The sequence below is a fragment of the Sinohyriopsis cumingii genome, chromosome 8, assembly GCF_028554795.1.
Source record: "Sinohyriopsis cumingii isolate HCF-2022 chromosome 8, ASM2855479v2, whole genome shotgun sequence".
Lineage (NCBI taxonomy): Eukaryota > Metazoa > Mollusca > Bivalvia > Unionida > Unionidae > Sinohyriopsis > Sinohyriopsis cumingii.
Window position 1 is genome coordinate 32,916,473 of NC_142968.1, and position 23,321 is coordinate 32,939,793.

Consider the following 23,321-nt stretch of genomic DNA (forward strand, 5'->3'; position numbering starts at 1 on the left):
AAGTTACTTTTAATATCATATTTAGGATCCCACAGCTGAAATAAACAGTCACCGTAAATCAAAATTATATGAATGTAAGTGCGTATGTGTTTTATTTGTGCCATTGTGTTTGAATGTGTGTTACAATTGTACAAAAGGTTTATCTTGAGACGATGTCCTGACTTTCAAAGATCCAATGACATGACTTAGTTATGGTTTGGGCTTATTTTAGGTAAAGGTAACATTTTTAGAATTTTACCACACGAACCGTTAAATGCCGATTATTCAGTTTTGTTCTTGTTCATGTCACTCAACATTTCTTGCAAGTTCATCTTTGAAACTCCCCATGATTTAAATGCCAAAGAAATTTTGACGAACCCTAACATAAAGAGGTGAACTTGTAAAAACCAGATTAACTGTTGAACGCAAAGGAGCTATAATGGCAGTGTCGTGTATTGGAAAATAGCACTGCGCACTTTTATTTTTGTGTACTTTGCTTTTTTTATCCACAGCTACAAAATCATCTTTTTGTGACAGACGCGCTCAAAGTTCCATGTACGACTTCAATATAGTTTACTTTTGCCGATTGAAAAAATAACTCCCACTTTGAAATAAAAGTACACTATAACCTTATGCGAACCTAATTAGTTTAGATAGTGTAGTCTTCACGAGTTACAAACTTGGTGCTGAAAACCTTTCCTAGCTAGAATCAGCATTATATTGCGAAACTAAAATGTGTCATGCTTCATATGTTGCTTCCTTCGATTGCCAGTCATTTTACTGAATTTAACTATCCTTGATGTGAAACCTAAGTTCAGCGTTGATTCGTTCGCTGTTGGTTGCAATACACCACATTTCAATCGCATTTATTATTGTATATGATCATGATTGTTTCTCTCACAATCGCTTTTGTTTGCATTTTGCATTTATTTGGATAACTTGGTTATACTTTCACTGGTTTTCACCCCAGCTGCCATGCATATATTATTTATTGTTTTCTGATGCCAGTAGAACTAACATGTATATTTAATGAAATTTGAACCCGACAGAATGCCAGTTATGTCCCTATTAATTATGTCTATACCATGTAGAATCACCGAGTAGGTTCTAACTTTGTGTTGTAAACCGGTTCCGAATATATACCAAAAAGAAAATGTGACACATTTAGAAGCGATCAAATCGATAAATCATTTAGAAACCACTTGTGAACATTTTTGTCTTCGAAACGAGAAGAAACAAAACAAGGAAACTTCCAGTCAGAAATATTTAAATTCGACGTCATAGGAGTTTTGTCTTGTTATAAACGTTCTTGACGTTAATCTGATTTCAGGTGAGATGTTAAAATAATTCTAGGTGCAAATACAAGATGACTGTCACTAATTACCTTTTCCTACTTCTACTACTTATAGGAATTTTAATATACATTTTGTTAGCAAAATCCCGTTTTATGAGTACGTGTAGCTGATGCTGAATAGATGAGTGTGTGCTCCAGAGTCAGACCGTGTCGTTGTTATCACGTCTAGATATTGGTCATTAAATGATTGTCTGTCTAAAATGCATGGTGGTTATTAAATGCGGCTGTTGGTCAGTAGCAAACCGGATGCTGGTGTGAGCCCTTTTGTGAGTAGGTATTGGTATTGGTTGGGCAAAATGGCGTATTGGTTAGCAGATGTGTGGACTTTGGCCAGTAAGTGACCAGTCAGACGGAGTAATGGTCAATAGGTGCTAGTACTGGCCAGAGGGAAGGAAAGTTTGGATAGAAGGAGCTAGGTTAGTGTGGTTTGTAAGGTGTTTCACGTTTCTTTCACAACGCGACATTTACATTCTTGTGAAATGATTATCCGGTTTGGGACTAGGTTATGGTAAAAACTCTGAAATCAATTTTGAGAATATATTGTTTATTGATTTGATTGAAAAAATAATGAATTTAACACCAAATCCGTGCGCATAAAATCCTACAATTGATCTAAGAAATGATGAGCAACATGTTAAACAACTGATATAATGAAATTATTTTTTTCCAAACTGGAGCTAATCAGAACATGTAACTTAAACGAGTATTGACATATAAATCAATCTATGTAACTTATAAACAAATGATTGATATTTCCATCAATTACATGGATGATCAATATTTAGAACTTAAACAAATAAATGATCAATGTTGTATAGTATTTCATTCAGTTAACATTGAATAAGTTATGAATATGCCAAAAGGTGTGAAGAATGTATGGAATGTGTAAATAAATACGAATAATGTTTCATTCACATGTATTATATACAGTTATTCTTAATAATTATTTAAGAACGCAACATATAATTATTTTGTCCAGTTGACCACAACGTTGTACTTTCAAAAGGCCATCACGCATGACCCGCATTCCAATCGGCCTAAGGATCCCTAAAATCCGTCTTATTGGCTGCAGACCCGTTGGTCCCGAAACGTTTGGTCTCTCACCATGAGAAACCGACTATCTTCCTTTGTCTTCAATAAAAGCAGCACACAAGTTATATGACTTCAACTTCACATCCACGATCTCAGCCCACTTGTACTTCCAAATTTAGCTAAAATATTTGACTAGAGGTATGTACTACATAAAACACCACAAATCGTAAATGCAATGGTATACGTTTCACATGCACGCTTGTGAAATTATTTATAACATATTTAATCATTTCATCAGAACTACTGTACGATATTATTATTATTATAATCAACAGGTTCGTATCCGACAAGAAGAGTGACACAGAATAATAATAAATCGAACATGATCTCATCCTTTAATATGTGCCGAATATAAATTAATTAAATTGCCTCTTCAAGTATAAATTGGCTAACTTGGAAAAGATTATTTGTTATCTGTATACTTTAGAATAAATACTGACCATCTAATATATCAAAAAATTATATCATATAGTACGGGTAGCATAAAAGAGAATGTAAGTTTATATTTCCGATACCTCTACAGCTGAAGATTAGTTCCGTAAACTGGACAGCTTCATGACAAAACTTGTGCTGTGTTGTGATAATACCGAGTTGATTCTATATGAATACGATAGTATGGTTGCTATCCTCAACCAAATAGCGTAAGGGTATTCGGTGTTCTCACTGCGGGCAACGTTATTGAAAGCCGAACACATTTTAGTTTAGGTATAATGCTAATATATTTCATACACACAATTCCATGACAAATCAACTCTTTCTTTGCTTAAGGGAAGGTCAGTAGATGAGAGGTGTTTACCAGTTATACGTCGTGTCACTTAGTAGGTATGTTTGGAAATATTCCTAATGTTGTAAAAATGAATATGTGTATGCCAAAATATTCATACTCTTTTGGTTGCTTTGTAAGTGTATGTGATGGTAGGTGAAACGATTTCATTACTTGCGTGATATATTTAAATTAAAGTGTGGTACCTATAAGTGACAATCATGGATCGATTATATATATATATATATATATATATATATATATATATATATATATATATATATATATATATATATGTGTGTGTGTGTGTGTGTGTGTGTGTGTGTGTGTGTGTGTGTGTACAGTGCAAAACATTAATTGAAATGTGCAACTTACACTTCTGGGTTTGTCAACTCGTTCCTCCAGGAAAATAACTTCGGGTTAGTAGTAAGTTGAAAACTGTTGAAAGTCTGATCTACAGTGAGATCTACGCCCTATTATGCATTACAGTTTGACCAAATGCATGAAACTGAAATTGACGTTTATGCTTATCTTGGTAAATCAGCAATCAATTAATACACATAAATAGTAATACGAGATATATAGAGAGAGCAGAATTGATTAAATCGCATGTTCCCATCATTAATCCTAGAATTATTGTCAAACAAACGTGTAAAGAAATTAAAAATGAATAAATTGTACTAATGTTTAGGGTCAACCGACAAAAGAAAATTCTCACATCAAATTAACAATTAAATTAATAAAACTACGACCTACCGAGCAAACTATTAAAAATTCCATATACGCATAAATTAATACATTTAAGAAAGAGGTGATAATAATAGTCTACAATAAGAGAGAAAGAGAATCGACCTTTTAGCAGATTTAAAATAACAATAAATTACTTCAAAATTGCATAGAAATATCATCGAGTGTTGAATATTTTATACAGATGCCTTGTCGCCATTGCACGCTTTATCTATTGGGTTAATATACAAACTGTTACAATTACTGTACTGGAATATCAATTATCAAAATAATTAAGTGACGAGTGAATAACTTAATTTTGATATCTGCATTCTCCTCAAAGAGATACCAATAAGTTAAAAAAGTTGACATAAAAAATGGAAGGAAAATGTTTAATTGTATAGAAAAATTAGTAATACATATATTGTAAAAATTGGATTAATAGATACCATGTTTAAGATTAATCTGATACTAATTATTATACATTACATATTGTTATTAAGATGGCAGTCTTTTCCCCAAATTTAATAGATCAAATAGTAACGATATTATGTTAATCGATATATATATATATATATATATATATATATATATATATATATATATATATATATATATATATATATATATATATATATACATACATACATACATACATACATACATACATACATATATATATATATATATATATATATATATATATATATATATATATATATATATATATATATATATATATATATATATATATATATATATATATATATATATATATATATATATAGCATACGAGTTGAAGAGTTACTTTATGTAACTAGTAGCTCTTGATAGTTCATGGATCAAGCGTTATAAGTAGTCTGAGACATGATATTTTTAAGCTCAGTTATTTTTTTTTTCAGCAATACACGATAAATTCAGCTTCGCTGTGTTTTTGCAGACATTACGAATGCCTGATTTGAACGTTTCAGGCACATCGTGTGTCCTAGTACGAGTGTGTTACTTGCAAGTTTAAAGAACGTCCTGTGTCATAGTAAATAACATGATAAATTCTAGCACACTGGGTTACTCCATCTTTAGATTAATAAATATCAGGGACTACAAGGCAACGTATAAACATTTCGCATCCTATAATAAGCGTCCAATGTTTTGCAACACTACAAGACGGGTAATGAAAAAGTACTCTTTTAAAATATTTCTTACCAATGTCTTTACATAGATAAATATCAGGGACTATAAGCCAACGTATATACATTTCCCATCCTATAATAAGCATCCAATGTTTTGCAACACTACAAGACAAGCAATAAAAAAGCACTCTTTTAAAATATTTCTTACCACTGTCTGCTTAACACTGTATTATGTTCTCTGATATGGAGAACAATATTCATTTTATACATGTTACAAAATCACCCAAAACTCGTTCTCCACAACTTGTGTTTTGCCCATGGAAAAGGCCTGAAAAGCTAAGTTTCAAATTTGAAACATTCGCTTGCATTGGTCTCAGTTTCATGTTACTTTACAAACCCAGACAGTGTTACTTCAGTATCAAATTCTTCAAATTTTTAAATCGTGATTAGATCATATAAGTCTGACTTTGGCTCAAATTGCGTACCTCCTATGCGTGGTTAGCGCAACAGCGAAAGAGTCAAAATGGTTCAAAGGAACGAGATAGAACGTAGCTAAATTCAGTTAGATTTTTTTTCCCCGTAACCTACAAGCTTGACTTTTAAAAAGTCTAATATAACACATTGTCCGTTTCCCCAACACAGTGTTAACCCTTATAGTCCTTATTACCATGTAAAAGACAGCAGAGTGAACATTAAAGAAACATGATTAGAAGAAACAATATTTTAAAACTTCAAAATAGAATGCAAATGGAAGGTCAGTCTGCACTATTTTCACCTTGAACCAAATACGTACTGAAAATAGTTCATACTTTGAAGTTTAGGTTGCATTGCTACACCTATACTGGATAATTTGATGGAAGGCACGATGAGGCATCAACACTTTCTATGTTTCTCTCTATCGATACTGATGTTGTGAATGTCTGGTTTCAATTTGGTTACCAAAATGGTCGATTCTGGTGGAGACAGATGTGTGTGCCAAACATTTTTTAATCATTTTGTAGCTAAATTTGCATAAGAACCTTGCCGTTTTCTCATAGCTGTGTCTTTATGCGTGTACCAGAATGCTCAGAATGAGTGGTTTTGCTTGAAATTGTTCCGTTTATGGTCCACTCTCCATGTCTTTGAATCAATATATGTGGAACGTTTTTCATTGCCTTTTCTTGTTTGAAAATAGGGAGTGGTGATGCCATAACGCTTTTTGTTGCGCTATCGTAGTGCAATTATACAGATAGCGAGCTTTTAAAACATTAGCTTAGCTGTGTTTATTTTTTCTACCGATTTCGTTTCTTCTTTTCCTAGCGTGTTTGATAAGGTATACATGCTGATAGTGATAGGGCTTCTGTTGGATTTAGATTGCCTTAGAAGTGCCACGATATATCTCGACCACGGCCGTTTAATACTACCACTGTGTTTTAGGGAAAGCTCGCTGCTCATATTGTCGACTAATGAGGTGGAAAAGCAATAGCAAGATTTATGATGCTGGCTGCTGCCGTGGCCATATTGGCTGTAAAAAAGGTCAGAGTTGTTATATAAAATTAGATGTATATCCTGAGGTTGAGAATATTAGAGAACAAAGTATTACAATCGGTTTTTTAAGGAGAAAAAGTAAGAGCAAGATCTTGAAGTGACAGCCATGTTGAAGTTTAGATTAATACTACCTTTTAGTCTCTTTCAGCCAGACCTTTGACATGCCTCCATAAGATCTCGGCTAGACAAAGATCATTCGTGTAGCTGAGATCCCAACACGCTAGGCGATAATCAGGCTGAGCGAGATAACACCTTGTTCATTTAGGTCATAATTTATATGCCACGTTTATCATACTCATTTCAGGATAAGTAGCGATAACAAGATGTCCAAGATTGCCGCCTAGGGGTCACCTATCCTGCTCTTAGCTCATTGTTTGAGAATAAACGAGAATCCTACATATTTCCCATACGTGGAGGAGTTCCTTGCAAAAATGTTGATCTTTAATCAATGTTCTACGCAGCGTTCGTAAGATACGGAGGATGGGATGTCATCCTGCGGAAACACCGGTTCGTAACTGACCTAATGTGTCTGCGTTGTTGTCCTTATGGAGACATAGGGAAACCATTTTCAACTGACAGGTTCAATTCAAGAATAAAATTGTGTAACACATTTTTTAGGATTTTCTCTATGTAGTTTAGGATAACTAGCAAAAAAAAAAATTAAAAAAAATAAGAAGCTGACGCAGGCCAGACGCTGGGCTATCGGTTAGAGAAGCAAACACTAATGAACATGCAAATACCATAGGGACACATTGTGTGTGTGAATGAATGAACAAACAATTTAATAGATACATGAACAAACATGTGAAAGAAGTAGCTAATTCCGATTAGTTGCGCAATCTTAGAATTGATTATCTTTGAATTGTTTCTCTTGTCGCAAATAATGGCTTTCGAAGTGTTCGCATGATACGTGGGTAAAGATTTGGGGTGGTATCTTGGTTTAATGCCATTTTTCAGCACATGGGTAGCTCCAGATACGCTGTAAATGGTGTCAGTATATTTGGTAGAGACAGAACCCGGAGACAATCGGGGAAGGACTACCAGAAAACGGGAAGCTATTTACAAGAGGAGTGCCTTAGGCCACTCGTCCAACCTCTCCCCTCCTCCCGGGTAAAGTAAATAGTATCTATGCGATTTATGTTATAGGTTCATTAAGAACAGCCCATCCTAAAGTATCGGTCCGTACAATATTGGCAAATGACAATATGCCTTTAACGCTATTTGGTCCAATTGATAAGAACCATACTCCAAACTGTGAGTTGTGTCTTATCTATATAAATAGAAAAGCTTCCTTGTATTATTAGTAGTACCTGATTTCTCCATTGCACTCGAGGATTTATTAAGCCAAAGGATGGATAGTAAGTTTAACCCAATCGAGCTAGTGATAGTCGTGCCCTTTCTCCAGTTTTCGAAACGTATTTGTTTTTACCTGCATGCCTTGAAGGAATTATTTAGATTGTTCTTATCTTTAATAAATTTTATCTTCACTTACTAATTCCATGAGATAATTACAAAAAATTGTTTAATTCGTATCAGGATCAGTACCTTACCGTTAATGTAATTTTGTTGTGTGTTAAACAACATTGTTTTCAATTGGAAATCTATAAAAATAACATCCTCATATATACGTTATTTAAGTAGTTTTCATGTGTGTTCATGTAGTGAGACCCACCTTATGAGTTTTAACATATACATTTTTCATTCATCGTATTCTTAGACGTGAGACGTTGTACATTATTAATTTCTAGTATCTATTAATCTAACTTTCTGTCGAACATTTATCGTCATTAAAATACAGACTGAAATTCTAAGTTGAAAGTACTTTGGCTATATTAGCAGAACTTGTATAAGTGACATCAAAACAGTCATGTATCTTCATTGCCTATCCATGAACCTGTATATCTATATGTCTAATGCCAATATATTCATAAATAAACACACTTATTTGCATGATATTCTTGTAGGTACTATATTTATTCTGGGATGTTTAATCAGCGTATTGATTTCCAGAACTGGTAAGTGATTAAAAGATTTAGTTTTTCTAGAGTTTGCAGTTGTAAAGTTTTGTGTAGTTTGATCTAATTTAGAATGATTCAAGTGGGCTAATTGCAAGGAAATCTGAATAAATATATCATTGCACAGGGGAATCAGATTGATTTAAGTCATTATATTACACACAGGAATCCGAATGCTTATATCAACGGATTACACGGGAGTCTTGGGTAGTATCAGGGGACCAAATGGGTTCAAATGGAGATCGTATGGGTACAAGGAAATTGTCGCTGGCCGCTATATTTAGAACGAGACCCTATGGGTACAAATTTAACGTTAAAAATGCCCAGACGTTTAATGCTTATGATTTACATGACCGGACAGTATGGATAGCGGAGTAATGACTATGTTAAACGTTAGAATTTGCTTTGATTCTATATGGGTGTGGATTTAACATTAGTCATTGGACTATCGCGATGAAAATGTATGGGCACAAAGGAAAGTGGCAATATTATAATTATTCATTGGACTGACTGCCGACAACTGATAAATTGAACGTAACCGACACTTACAAAACAAAACGATATTCGAGGTAACAAAACAAAGGTTAATACTAACCATTACAAAATACTTCTAATGAACACATTTATGTGACACAAAAGAAGTGGATGAAATCTGACACATTTACATAAGCACGCATTTATACTATGTCGCAAGGGTATGACTTTTCACACATGCTGATATTCTCACACAGAAGTATATGAATGCTTTCATAGACACCAAACACCATCGCACACAAGTGTAGGAGTCCTCACACGAATAAGACCATGCCATCATATCCAAATGAGGGATTAAGTTTCAGTTATGAAAGACATTCACACACAAGCACTAATATAAAACACACAAAACATTAGCAATGGCTGAGTAGTACATCTAGGTGGCGATGAAAATGGCAATTTGGTTGTCAATCAATGAAGGTTAATATGCGATGAACGATAGGGACAAATCTCTGCACACTGTCTACCACATCTGGAGTAGCACCAAGGATTGACGGATGGTTTCGGATTCTTTATTTCCCTTGCAAGTTTCCTCCTGAACTAAGCTGTATTTGATGTTGCGAAATTTCTTATCTTTCTGTCCCTCTTGCTTCCTCTACTCCTCAACCTAATGCTAGTTTAATTTTGGCCATATAATCTTACATTACTTCGTGGATATGTTCTTTTCTGTTCACATACACACAGGGATAATTTCCCTTTCAAAATGTCTTGATTTGGTAGGACAGTATTCCTTATTTTGGTCCAAGAGACGCTCTCGTTTCTAGGATATGACTATAGCTTAACCTGGAAGCCAGGCTGCTCGTTTTCTATGGTGTTGAGAAGTTGACTATGGATGGCAAAACTTCTGAACACACCAATATGTATGCTAAAGACGCATAGGTGGATGAAAATATCCCTCACATTTGGAGCCGCAGGCATGAAGGGAACATAATCTGGTGTTGGGCACGTAGAAGACAGAAAACAGGTCTGATGAAATCACACCGACAACAAGGAACACTCCTCCTTAAAAATGTCCAAAGATTAGCAGAGAGATAAAATAATAAGGATGTGAAACATTTTTTAAAAAATAAAATGACTCATTTTACACACACTTATCATCACTTACATTAACATACTATTTTATACAAGGGTATGTGTGCTCAGAGTCAACACACCAATATTCTTAATGCGGGATTACGTTTTAGCGGTATAAGATAAATGCACAGCATATAGAAACATAAAGCAGTAGTAGTATCTCGTGGTTTATATTTTAGAGCAATATATAGGACGACTGACACTCACTGTAGCTTTTATTTTGGACCAAAGTTCCACCAATATCCAGGACAAATGTCTCTCATTGGTCTGAGTAAATACTAAAGATGGATCTTTTTTAAGTGACATATGACTTAGAGTTAGGTTTACAACTTCCCTTACCTTGTAAAATTTTAAGTTGTTTAAAACTCTGCCAATATTCTTTTCGAAGTGGCGCTTTTAAGGGTAAACTTCTCTAAATACACTGCTCAGTAATTACTTCACTAAACTCAACAATTACATTGCTACACTAATTTGTTTGCTAGCTTCTTCGTTAATGTTCTTTGTGAACATGTCTATAATAGTTGCCAAGACTGCCAACTAATCCTGAATTTACAACATGTTCCTCCATTCGGCTATTCAAGTCAACTTCGAAAGTGGATAACCACGTAGGAATACGTTACCCTTAATTTGTGTTCTATAAGGGTCGGCAAAGATATTATTCGGGTCTGCAAAAGTACGTTCTCAATGTAGATTCGCCGTTGTCCCCTGTCCCCAACACGCATTTCGGGGACTAAACTGTAACCACCACGAACTAATCTATTGACCATCGAGCAGGAAGGATTCACATAGTGTTTGCACTGCAGACAACCTAATTAATATTTGCATTTTAACCCGAAAAAACAATGCCCGGACTAGGAAAAGAAGGAACAGTACCAAACAAAGGGGCAACAGACGTAACCCTTCTCCTTGAAACGATATAGATGTTGTGTATAAGATGTACATCAATGTTTCTAACATTATTGAAATGCATGAGTAACGGTACTTATTTAAATTTAATGTTACGCAGTATTTCTCAAAGTAAAGTTAATTCTGTTGCGGTGGTGTCAGAAGGGTCAAAGTTGACATATAAAAAGGTTTTATCAATAGGGTTCTTTAAATAAGCCGATAATAAAACTTCACTGCTACAGACTTTGATCTCAGCTCATTTCCAGGTTAAGCCATCGAGCAGGCTGATCTACTCCAAATGCTGCAATGCCTGGAAAATGCCTGAATGCACTGGAAAGGTATTCTTTCCAATGTAGTTTCACGTCATCTTTTTCAGTTTGCAGGTCCAGGAATAACTGTTTCCTTCCCTAGAGATCCGGGGTGGCTGTAACTTTTCGCAGAATTTCTGTCTCCTCCTGTATGTCTGGTGTTTTTCCGTCTGGCCTGTGAAAACACATACATAACACAAAACAAATACTTGTAACGTCGATTCTGCGTGGCTAACACAGAGATATCAGCAAACTTTGCTGGAAACCTTTGTCGAATGGGTTTGCATCACGTATACTCTAATTGTAATAATCCTCATCATAGATTTGTCTGTTGGCTTAAGGTGCACGACACGATGTTTCAATTCCAACGTAGCCAGCTGGATGATCCTGTAAATATAATCAATGCACGCTAAAAGTGTATCCTATTTGTACCCGTCCCTCACTAAGTTAGCCAACGTTTCTTCGTCACTTATACTTTTTGTTCTTGGGAGGGGGACACAAAATCCTTTCCATGTCCAACGATAAATCCGACCTCTTCCCTCACTTCTTTAGTTTCTCTTGGCGAAGACGCTAACTTTCTTGATCAAACCAATGCATGATGAAGTTGTCATATTGGTGCTTTAGGATGTAGAATTTAAAAGTCTTCAAACTTTTCTCCTTATTCTCTTCTATCATCCACTTTGATATATTTTTCTCCATTCTTGAATGCTCTAAGTAGGTTTAGCCGTCTCCACTAAAGTTTTCTGGTGAACCAGCTGTAGATGTTGCAATCATTGGACATTCCGCAGCCAGTTCTCGTTTTGACAACTCTGTTGTACTCATGAACGGTTGTTGTAAATTATACGTCTCAGCCAGATTAGGAGTATGAAATAAGTGAGGCATCCTTTTATAGTACCAATGATGGCGTTCCACCTACCTATTGTGAAAACTAAAGTTCAGTTTTTCGTCCTCCCATAAAATCTAAGGGTACAAGCGTTATTTGCTTCCACAATCGTGTGTCATTTTTTCTTCACCTCAAGACTCAGCGAGGTCTAGAAATTGACCCTAAAAACGAGCAGTTAATAAACGTGTGTACAAATTTTCCGCGTTGAAGGAGGACCGTTTTCGTAGGAAAGAGGGGAATCTTATATGTCACTATTTCCACAAAAAAAAACTATGGCGGCTATTATAACTGGTGGAGAAAGAACTCGAGTATACTCCAGTAAGAACCACAAGAAGCTACAACCACAAGAAGCTAGGCAGATTGATCACACTAGCAGATTTATCACATGCCACCCCTTGAGGATCTGATGTGTCCTCACTACGTGTCGTAAGAGGCGACTAAGTAGAGGCAACCTGTTTGCCCTGGGTTGCGCTCCGTGTCGGGGAAGGAAAGGATCCTGTTAGTTGAGCAGAGGCGTTCCGATGCAATACACTACTTTGGCCTCTCAGGAAGTAATTTTACCGACCTTATAAGGCGGTGGCTTCACGGGTCAATCATAGGTAATTTTGTCGACTGAGTATAGCATATGTCTATCCCTATCACTTGAAAGGCGTCCCCTTGTTGGGCTCCATGGTGGGCGGAGAGCACGGGTGCTGAATTTTCATCAATGCAACACGAAAACGTCAACAAATAAATCAACACAAACGCACTAAAATTGGATCTGAGTCAGATGACGAACCATGTAGAGTGGAGCCATTTCACCGCTCCATGGTTATACAGTCCAAAGATGCCTCAAAAACTCTTGCCTCACTCTCTCCATTTGTGATTGAAAACACAGTAATGGGATCGATTTGCACACGAAAAAATGTGAAAAAATTTGATATGGCGTTGCCTTCTTGTTTAGTGTAAACGATGAGGTCAGAAAGAAAATATCTAGAAAATGAAAACTTTCATCGATATTCCAGTGACCTCATTCGCTCACACCACACTCAATATGTCAAGAAACGTGATTCGTTGTCGAGACTTGGATGGAGTCAGCGACATCGATATCATTGAAGGAATGAAAAACGAAGGTGTCATTGCAGTCCGTAGAATAGTATTAAACGTAATAACAACCTGCAGAACACCAACACCATTGTACTCACCTTCAACAACCCAGAGTGGTCAAAGTTGGCTTCTTGCAAACGAAGGTTGAGATATACATTCCAAATCCCTTTCGATGCTATAAATGTCAGAAATATGGCCATTACGAAGACCGCTGCTTAAAAAGCCAAATATGTGGCCGATGCGGAGACCATTCTCATCAGGAATCTGATTGTAGAGCAACTCCGCATTGTGTCAACTGTGGAAAGGGGTACCACGCCATTTCCAAGGATTGTGATACTTGGAAACAGGAGAAGGAAATACATAGGTAAAGTACACAGCTAACATTCCCTATCCAGAAGCCAGAAGACTTGTACAGGCCAAAACAGCCAATCCTGACCCATCCTTCTCCACTGTAGTGATAAGCAATCCTAAAACAGCGAAGGACGCACAAATACAGACAGATTTACCCGACTGAACACCAAGCTATAATATTTCCATTACTAAGCACAGAAAAACTCGGCATCTACTCAGACAACATTTAATAATACACTACCATCGAAATCACCAAAGAATAAAACCAAATCTCATGGAAACAGACAACACAAATAGGTCAGATGACCCCATTAAACTCTATCACAGGTTTGAAGACATTGAGAGCATGGATGCAGAAGAAACTGCTCCATGCGCTCAAGGTAGCTCCAGACCTACAAACAAAAAATCCCCCCCCCGTACTTCCTCCAGAAAAATAACCACACAAATTGCATCAGCAAAAGGTCTAACCTAGCTCCACAATCTTCAGTTTCAATTTATAATGAAGAACAGTATCATACAATGGAGCTGCTGATGATTTAAAGCAAATTACAATGATATGCTCCTCCTTTTAAAAGAACATGATCCTGCAATAATATGCCTTCAGGAAACATTCTTGAAAGATACGGATAACATTACACTTAAAAACTACTCCTTGTTTAACACCTACTCACAAAATGTTTACAGGGCCTCAGGGGAGTTTATGTTTTTGTGAACAATAAAGCCCCTCATAGCGTCATCCCTTTAAACACAAATCCGCAAGCCATTGCGGTAAGCGTCACTCTTCATCGAGTGATTACATTTTGTTCTATTTACCTGCCACCAAACACCAATGTAGTACCAAACAATTTAGACAAACAACTTCCCGCACCATTTGTTTTACTCGGGGATTGTAATGCCCATAACTTTTTTTGGCGATCAAAGCACATAAGTGACCGACTTCACAAAGTAGAAGACATCATTTCTAGACAAGATGTATGTCTATATAACACCAAATCACGAACATATTTACACCCAGGAACGGGTACATACATGTGTATCGATTTTACAATTTTCCCCCCATCGCTACTTTTGGACTATGAATGGAAATTCGCTGATGACCTTCACAGCAGCTATCACATTCCGTTTACTCTTAATACTACTGACGCAACAATTGACGAAGCAGCTCCACAAATAAATTTAAAGAAAGTCGACTGGGCCAAATTTGAAACACTTTGCACAGCTAGGCTGAACAAGGATACCATTTTAAACGAGAATAACCTTTTTCAATATTTTACTTCTGTTTTAACTGACATTGCAGAAGAATCTATAGCCATTTCCTCAGCAAACTATAAAAGAACCCGAAAACCGTGGTTCACACAAGAATGTAAAGAGGCCATTAGACAAGGCCGAGAAGCAGTGAAAACATTTAATAATCGTCCAACACCCGAAAATTTCACTTAGTACCGTATTGTTCGGGCCAAAACACGCCTCACAATTAAAGAAAGTAAAAGAGCATCTTGGAAAAAATTTGTTTAAACTTTAAATTCTCGTTCCTCGATAAAGAAAGTTTGGGACACGATCCAGAAAATAAATCGAAAGGGAAAACTCAATTCCTTTAGACATCTCAAATTAAACAACAAGAATTTCAAATCCAACCTTGATATAGTTAATATACTTGCTGATAGTTTCTCTAAAAATTCATAATCTCTAATTATTCAGAAGCCTTCAGAAGACTTAAAACTCAAAATAAAAGACACGGTTGATATTCACAACGAATAACTCAGAAAGTTATAATCAACCGTTTACACTGTATGAGTTGATGTAATCTCTGAATAAGGCAACGATACATCCACTGGGCCTGACGAAATACATTACCAGTTTTTGAAACACCTTCCAGAACCATCATTAACAGTCCTTCTGGAAATCTTCAATGATTTATGGATTACTGGTAATGTACCAAACATTTGGAAAGAAGAAACAGTAATAACAGTTCCCAAACCCGGTAAAGATAGCACAGATCCTAACATACACCATTTACATTCCCCGTGGATCGGGAAGCTTTAATTTTCACCGTTATCATCTTATCGTTTTAATTTCAACTATCTGGTTTTGATATCGCTGGTCGATTTCAGACTTTTTATAATTTTTAAAAGATTATAGATTAACATTTTGTTTGGCGCTAGATAGGCTAACAGTGTTGATGCGCCGTCAAAAATGCAATCAATCAATCAATCAACCATTCGCTAGTTAGACTAATTTCAGACCTATGTTAAACTCACGAAGCACTTTTACTAAAAGGAGGATTTCTCAATTTAATATATTGCTCTCTTATTTCGCAATAAAACATGACATTCTTAAATCCTAGTTATCGATTGTGTCGTGAATTACTGTTTGATGAATTTACTATGTGTTCGAAATATACCACAGTTCATTACTTTATATAGCCTCTCCTCTGTCTGTCTGTCTGTCTGTCTCGCGATGTTGCGGGCGCTTTCTCTGTCTCTGTCTCTCTCTCTGTCTCTCTCTTGCATCTTTTGCCTCTATCATGCATCTGTACATATAATTTTGTGAAACCACATTCTTGGTGAGCTTCTATGACATAAAGTTTATAATCTAATGTAGGGAAAGGTTTTGTTCTAAGTCATGGGAACTCATGAAACAATCCATTGAATCCCCAACATTTATATTAATAAAGCGTATTTGAACTATGAACGGGTACAGAAAGTTCACATCATATAAATGGATATTCATAAAACTCATCGATAAAGAGTTCAGACTGGTAGTGTCAATTAAAATATGAAGGAAATTATGATAAATATTTTGTCTAAATAATCAATTTATTTTTGCTGTTGAATTTTAGATACATACAAATGTCTTAGCTGCAAGGCAAGTGCTAGACCACGCGATTGTGAATTTGTCCAGGAATGTGGTCCGCATGAGGTATGTAATTCGATCTTACTATTACGTGTACATGTCTCCAAAATATATCTTTGCTATATTCTTCAACTTCAAACATGACATCCCTGCGTTTTAGAAAGTGCTGAAAACTTAAAATTAACAGAATAGACACTAACAATTGTCAAAGGAAACAAATATTATGGAAATGTGGACTTAAATCTATATTGATTGTATTTCAATAAAATATAATGTTGGAAATTTTCTGTTTCGATTTTTATACCGGCAGATGCTGTGACTGTTATCATACACAATTTGGTTCAAAACAGTAGTTTCAGTTACAATCTTATGCTGGCAGAAAAGTACACGTAAATTTCCTAACGTGATGAACTTCCTCTTAGTCAACTATTTTAATCTCTCTATCCTTTATATAGTACAATATTTATTTCACTGTACTACCAATTTAAATGTAGTACTACTCATAATGAAAACTAAAATATATGCGCCAATTGGATTTCATTCTGTAACTAGTGCAGACCCTCTGTTATATTTACTCTTCAGAAATGCTCCATTGAATCATATCTTACGACAACGGGCTACATCAGATACGATCTCGGTTGTATGGACATCCACGTAAGTATCATGTTTTAAATTTTTGGAAATAGTAATCATTAGTTGGTGTTATTATTGAGTGCAGCAATACTCATTAGAATGAACAGCACGGTCGATGAATTCTTTGCTTCGTGGAAATCAAAACTCATTAACGGGAAGTGATAACACCAGTTAGAATCAATGTCTCCTTATTAAAGATGCAAACATTTTTGTTAACATGCATGAAATTAAATGTTTGCATTGAATGCTTATTCAACTTATCATTATGGTATCAGTTACTGTATGGCTTCCAAACTCTCGATTGCTTTATACTTATGAAATAGGGCATCGCTCGAACATTTTTGACTCACCGTTTCATCTGATACCTTGAAATGAGAAACTTTCAAATAGAGAACAGTACATCATAACCATATTTTATTTGTGGATAAGAATGGTTAATATGGGTCATGCAATGGCTCATTTGAATGTGTATTTCTAATTGTGTCTGCTCGGAGTGAACATTGGAAAATTGTCAGTGTTGAAAATGCTCAAAAATGGCTCATGTTCATCAGTTTCGTACACATTACTTCTAGACAACATAAAAACTCTTTCCTGTGCCTATAACACTAATGCATAATAATATATTGAATAACTTGTAATTAGAAAACACACAAAATCAACACGGTTCAGAGACAATGATGCCATAAATAACGAAGTATCGTTTTATTTGTTCTCTCTCCAGAGCGAATCTATTTTCATAGCAGGCGTTCTCCTTCATCTATTTTTCACTGACAGGCTAAATTACAAAACCAAGATGTATTTAACACTATTATGAGATGGTGTAATAAAACAATATATTTCAGTACCAGTAAATATGTAAGAACCATAGTAAATTACAAAAGTGAAAAACTGTATTAAATTGCAGGCCTATATTACAACAACAGACTATATTACAATACTATAGTACATTACCGTAAAAGGTAAAACAAAATTCAGGCTATATTAACATGCCTGGCTAGATCACCATATCAGGTTATATAAGTAATACTACAATGGTAGGATGTACTACAACATCATGATATTGTGCAGTAAATGTCTATAAAATGCAGGGCTTCTTTACAGTAACAGAAAATATCTCAATTCCAAAATATCTTGTTTGTCCGTGTTGCACTTCAAACGTCAAAGATGACCATAGCATTAATAACTGATTTTGGCATATGCGAGTAGGGTGGTTGTTTCAGACTGATTTGCGCTGTAAACAATCTGTGCCACACAAAACAAGTAGGTGTGTCTTGTTGATGCTTCTTAAGTAAAGGAATTTCTTCATTTCCAATATTTACGCTGCTCGCTCATATGCACTGCCTCTGCAATTTCCTTATCTCAATATATGTATATCTTCACTCAGTATTGAAATATTTTACTGATATTTTTAGTGTGTACTTGAATAGATCTATCTTTCCTCCCTGAAATCGGTTTTGTCCTTCAGCTCGCCATTGAAAACCATCTTTGATTGACACTCATCTCACATCCTGATGTTATAGTATGCCTATAACATCTGAACATTTCATTAATAAGTAGAAGCTTCGAATGCCTGCTTTTGCAAGAACATCTGATTATGTCACCTTTTCTGGTATTTTATCCGAATCAGTTTATTCAGACATCATGTGTGAAAATGGGTCATCTTCCTGGCATGGCGTATATACACACCATCCCGGTTTTGTTTTTATATAGCAGGGTCGGCAGCAAATAACTTTGCAGACCTTCAGGATTGTTTCCAAAAACGTTTCTGCACTCCCACACATTCGCCAGAGGTCGACCAATGGTTACATGTGTTTCAACAAATCGGTAATATGTACGCGTGTTTCAACCGAGGGTCTTCGTGTAAATGAGTAAGCAGAACCTCGGTTTGCCCAATTGTTCTTGACGTTCTTAGAGGTCACATTATTTTGTTCAAGCTGGCTGCACAGTTTAATGACAAATGTAAGTTTTAGAAGCTCCTTTCTCAATTTGAAAACGTTGAGCAATTCGTATCTAGGCTGTATCCGGATGTCGAACTTAGAGACTATGAGCCAGCGGTTAGTCTAGCATTATGCACTTCTCATGGTATTCCTAACTCATACTTCCTGTCAGTATCTCCCCCTGCGGGTCGGGGTTGAAGAATTGGCCCCACGTGCCTCACTACATGTCGTAAGAGGCGGCTAAGTACACTAATTTGGCCTCTGCTTCTTCTAGATTGGTCGGGATGGCCCCGGTCTCAACAAATTGGCTGGTCACGCCGAGCCCTAGGAAGTCTTTATTTACTCGCTTACCTTTATCTTTCTTCTGGTACCTCCCTTGATACCACCGTTGCACCTACAGTCTATTCCTTTATCTTTCCCTTTCCAAAGTCTTCTAAGACTTCCTAGAAGGCGTGGCTTCACGGGTCAAACTTAGGTAATTTTATCAACTGAGTATATCATTTGCGTATCCCTGGTACTTGAAAAGTGTCCCTTTGTTGGGCTCTATGGTGGGCGGGAAGTACGAGTGATGAATTTTAAACAAGCCAACATGGAAATTTTAAAAACAATTCAACATAAACGAACCAAAACTTGATCTGAGTCAGATGACGAACAATGTAGTGTGGAGTCATTTACACGCTTCATGGTTATACAGTCTAAAGATGCCACAAAACCGCTTGCTGCACTATCTACGTTTGTCATCGAGAAAACAATCACCAAATCAATTGGCGCACGTAAAAGTGTTTTAAAAGGTTGAAACCGTGTTGCCTTCTTGTTGAGTGTGAGCGACGAGGTCAAACAGAAAATATCAAGAAAATTAAAATCTCTTCGACATTCCAGTGACCTGATTAATGCTCATACTATTTTATGGGGATCAAATCAAATAAACGACCGAGGACAAAAAGTGTAAGCGTTCATTTCTAGAAACGATTTGTGTCTATATAACACGAAATCACCGACATATGTACACCTAGGAACGGGTACATACAATGTTTTCCCTCTCGCTGATTTTGGACTATGAATGGAAGGTCGCTGATGACCTTCATAGCAGTGATCACTTTCTAATCTCTCTTAAGAACACCGACATTGCAACTGACGAAGCAATTCCACAACGGAATTTAAAGAACGCCGACTGGGCCAAATTTGAAACACTTTTCACAGCTAGGCTTAACAGGGATATCATTTTAAAAGAATTTTTTTTAAATTATATTTTACCTCTGTTTTAAACGACATTGCAGAAGAATTCATTCCCAAGTTCTCACCAAACTGTAAAAGAACACAAAAATTGTGATTCACAACAAAATGTAAAGATCCCATTAGACAAAGCCGAAAAGTAGTGAAAAAATTAATAATCGTCATACGCTCGAAAATGTAACTAAGAATCGTATCACGATTAAAACAAATAAAAGAGCATCATGGAAAAGATATGTTTTAACTTTAAATTCTCGTTCCTCTATAAAGAAAGTTTGGGACACGATACGCAAAATAAATGGAAGGGGAAAACACAATTCCTTTCGACATCTCAAACTAAACTAAAAGAATTTAATCCCAAACTTGACGTAGTTAATATAAAGTTGCTGATAGTTTCTCTAAAAGTCCTCATCGGTTAATTATTAAGAAGATTAAAAACTCAAAAGGAAAAGATTCGGTTGAAATTCACATCGAATGGCTCAGAAAGTTGTAATCAACCGTTTACACTGTTTGAGCTGATGGACTCCCTGAATAAGGCCCTGGATACATCCACTGGGACTGAATAAATACATTACCAGTTTTTTAAACACCTTCCAGAACCATCATTAACAGTTCTTCTGGAAATCTTCAATAATATATGAATTACTGTTAATGTTCCAAACATTTGGAAAAATCAACAGTAATACCAGTTCCCAGACCAGGTAAAGATAGCGCAGACCCTAACATCTATCGACATATTGCTCTCACAAGCTGTGTATGCAAAACAGTGGAACGAATGATCAATTCTCGGCCTCTTTGGTACCTGGAAACTAACCATTTAGTATCTCCTTTCCAAAGTGGCTTTCGATATAGCCGGAACACCAATGATAATCTGGTTAGACTGGAAACATTTGTTTGCGATGCATTTGTCAAGAAGGACATTTAGTAGCGGTTTTCTTTGATTTAGAAAAGGCCCTTAACACAACATGGAAATACGGGATACTAAATGACATGCATGATCTAGGTCTAAAAGGCTTTCTGCCTTCTTTGGTATCAAATTTTCTCTTAGACAGGGAATTCAAAGTACGAGTGGGCTTTACCCTCTCATATCTGCACGAGCAAGAGATGGGTGTGCCTCAGGGCAGTATTTTATCTGTGACGCATTTCAACATCAAATTTAATAGCATCACCAAGTTGTTGGCTCCTGGTGTGGATTGCTCGATATAAATTGGTGATCTTTTCGATCAAAGTACATGCGTACAATCGAAAGACAAGTACAGCAAAAGATAAACAATATCAAAAATCGGTCCAGTACTAACGGTTTCAAATTCTCGAAATCAAAAACGGTATGTATTTCTGTCCTTTACGGAGACATCACGATGAACCTAAACTCAAGCTACACGAAACACCTATTCCAGTTGTTGAGGAAAAAAAGTGTTTAGGTGCTATCTTCAACAGAAAACTGACTTTTATTCCACACCTAAAGAACTTGAAAACTAAAAGCTTAAAATCTCTAGATCTACTTAAAGTAGTAGCGCACACTGACTGGGGTGCTGAAAGAAAAGTTATCCTCAATTTATATAGAACGTTTATTTGCTCCAAACTGGACCATGGTTGCGTTGTTTATGGTTCAGCCAGAATGTCATATCTGAGAATGCTTAATCCAAGACATCATCAAGGTATAAGACTCGCTCTGGGAGTGTTTAAGACATCCCCGAGTGAAAGCCTTCTAGCTGAAGCGAATGAGTCATCTTTATCACATCGTAGAGAAATGCTTTCCGTACAGTATGCTTCCACAATTCTTATCATGAACTCCTCAACAAATTTAAATGCTACACCATACTTTATACTGACGGATCAAATGATGAGGAAATACTGCTGAAGTCATCGTTAGTGGAAATCACACAACAGAAGTTCGCTTAAAAAATGTCACATCAATTTTTTCAGCCGAAATCAGAGAAATAGACCTTGCTCTGCATTAAAAAATGGGACAGACCTATTTTAAATAGCATCATCTTCTCAGACTCCCTATCAGTACTTCAGTCACTACACAATAGAAAACTGGAGATTCCATTGTTGACCAATGTTCTCGTCAAAAATACTAAGCTGAGTACCTCCCACAATATCGTATACTGCTGTTTACCTCGCCATGATGGTATTTCAGGTTATGAAAAAGCAGATCGCGTTACTAAAATGGTCCTATCTCAAGAGCCAACTGATTTTAAAGTACCGTATACTGATTTTAAACCTAGTATTAAAGAGACTTTACTTGAGAAGTGGCAGGTATCTTGCAATGATGCAGTGAATAATGAACTTCACGAAATCAAGCCAACCCTAGGAGAATAGGCTCCTTCCTACAGAACCATGGGTAGGGAGGAGGTAGTCGTTGCAAGAATTCGAATTGGTCATCCTTATATAACCCACTCGCACATACTAAAAGGCGAAGACACTCCCGAGTGCATTTCTTGCAATGAACCAGTCACTGTTAAGCACGTTATATTTCGACTACAACCTACGCGCGATCAGTATTACAATGTACATGACTTGATTCGACTTTTTGACACAATAAATATCGCTTGTACAATCAATCAATCAAGCAACCTCTCTGTATTTTGTCTTGACTAAGATTAACCATCGTGGGTAGTGCGGATGCATACAAAACGTCTTGTCTGCCTTCGGTGCCACTGCTATTAGTGACTCACGGGCTTCATAAAATGTGGCCTTGATCTCATGTGGGTTAGTCATATTGAGAGAATCTGCCCTAAAGATAGCTGCTCTCTCATTTGCATTAATCTGTCATTCTTGTACTTTGTACAATCTGTGAGTTTGCTGAGCAGCAGTAATTTGATGGCAAAGTGTAGGTGACTGATAAACCTCCAAAATATAATTTTCCGTCAAGACATGTTTTAATCAGAGCTGCTATCTAGATCTTAAAGATGGCAAGTTCCTTTCTTCCCAACGTGATTTGGTTGTCGTCTGGTC

General features: G+C 36.2%; 1 protein-coding gene across 1 annotated transcript in view; it reads left to right on the top strand.

Annotated features, from left to right (window-relative positions):
* The first annotated feature begins 7,879 nt into the window (after positions 1 to 7,879).
* Positions 7,880 to 23,321, top strand: part of LOC149793255 (uncharacterized) — a 106,463-nt gene continuing 91,021 nt past the window's right edge. The window contains exons 1-4 of the mRNA XM_089968973.1: positions 7,880 to 7,929; positions 8,536 to 8,586; positions 16,547 to 16,626; positions 17,143 to 17,214. Of these exons, the coding sequence (XP_089825099.1) occupies positions 7,923 to 7,929; positions 8,536 to 8,586; positions 16,547 to 16,626; positions 17,143 to 17,214 (210 nt within the window). The 5' untranslated portion in view covers positions 7,880 to 7,922. The remainder of the gene's footprint in view (positions 7,930 to 8,535; positions 8,587 to 16,546; positions 16,627 to 17,142; positions 17,215 to 23,321) is intronic.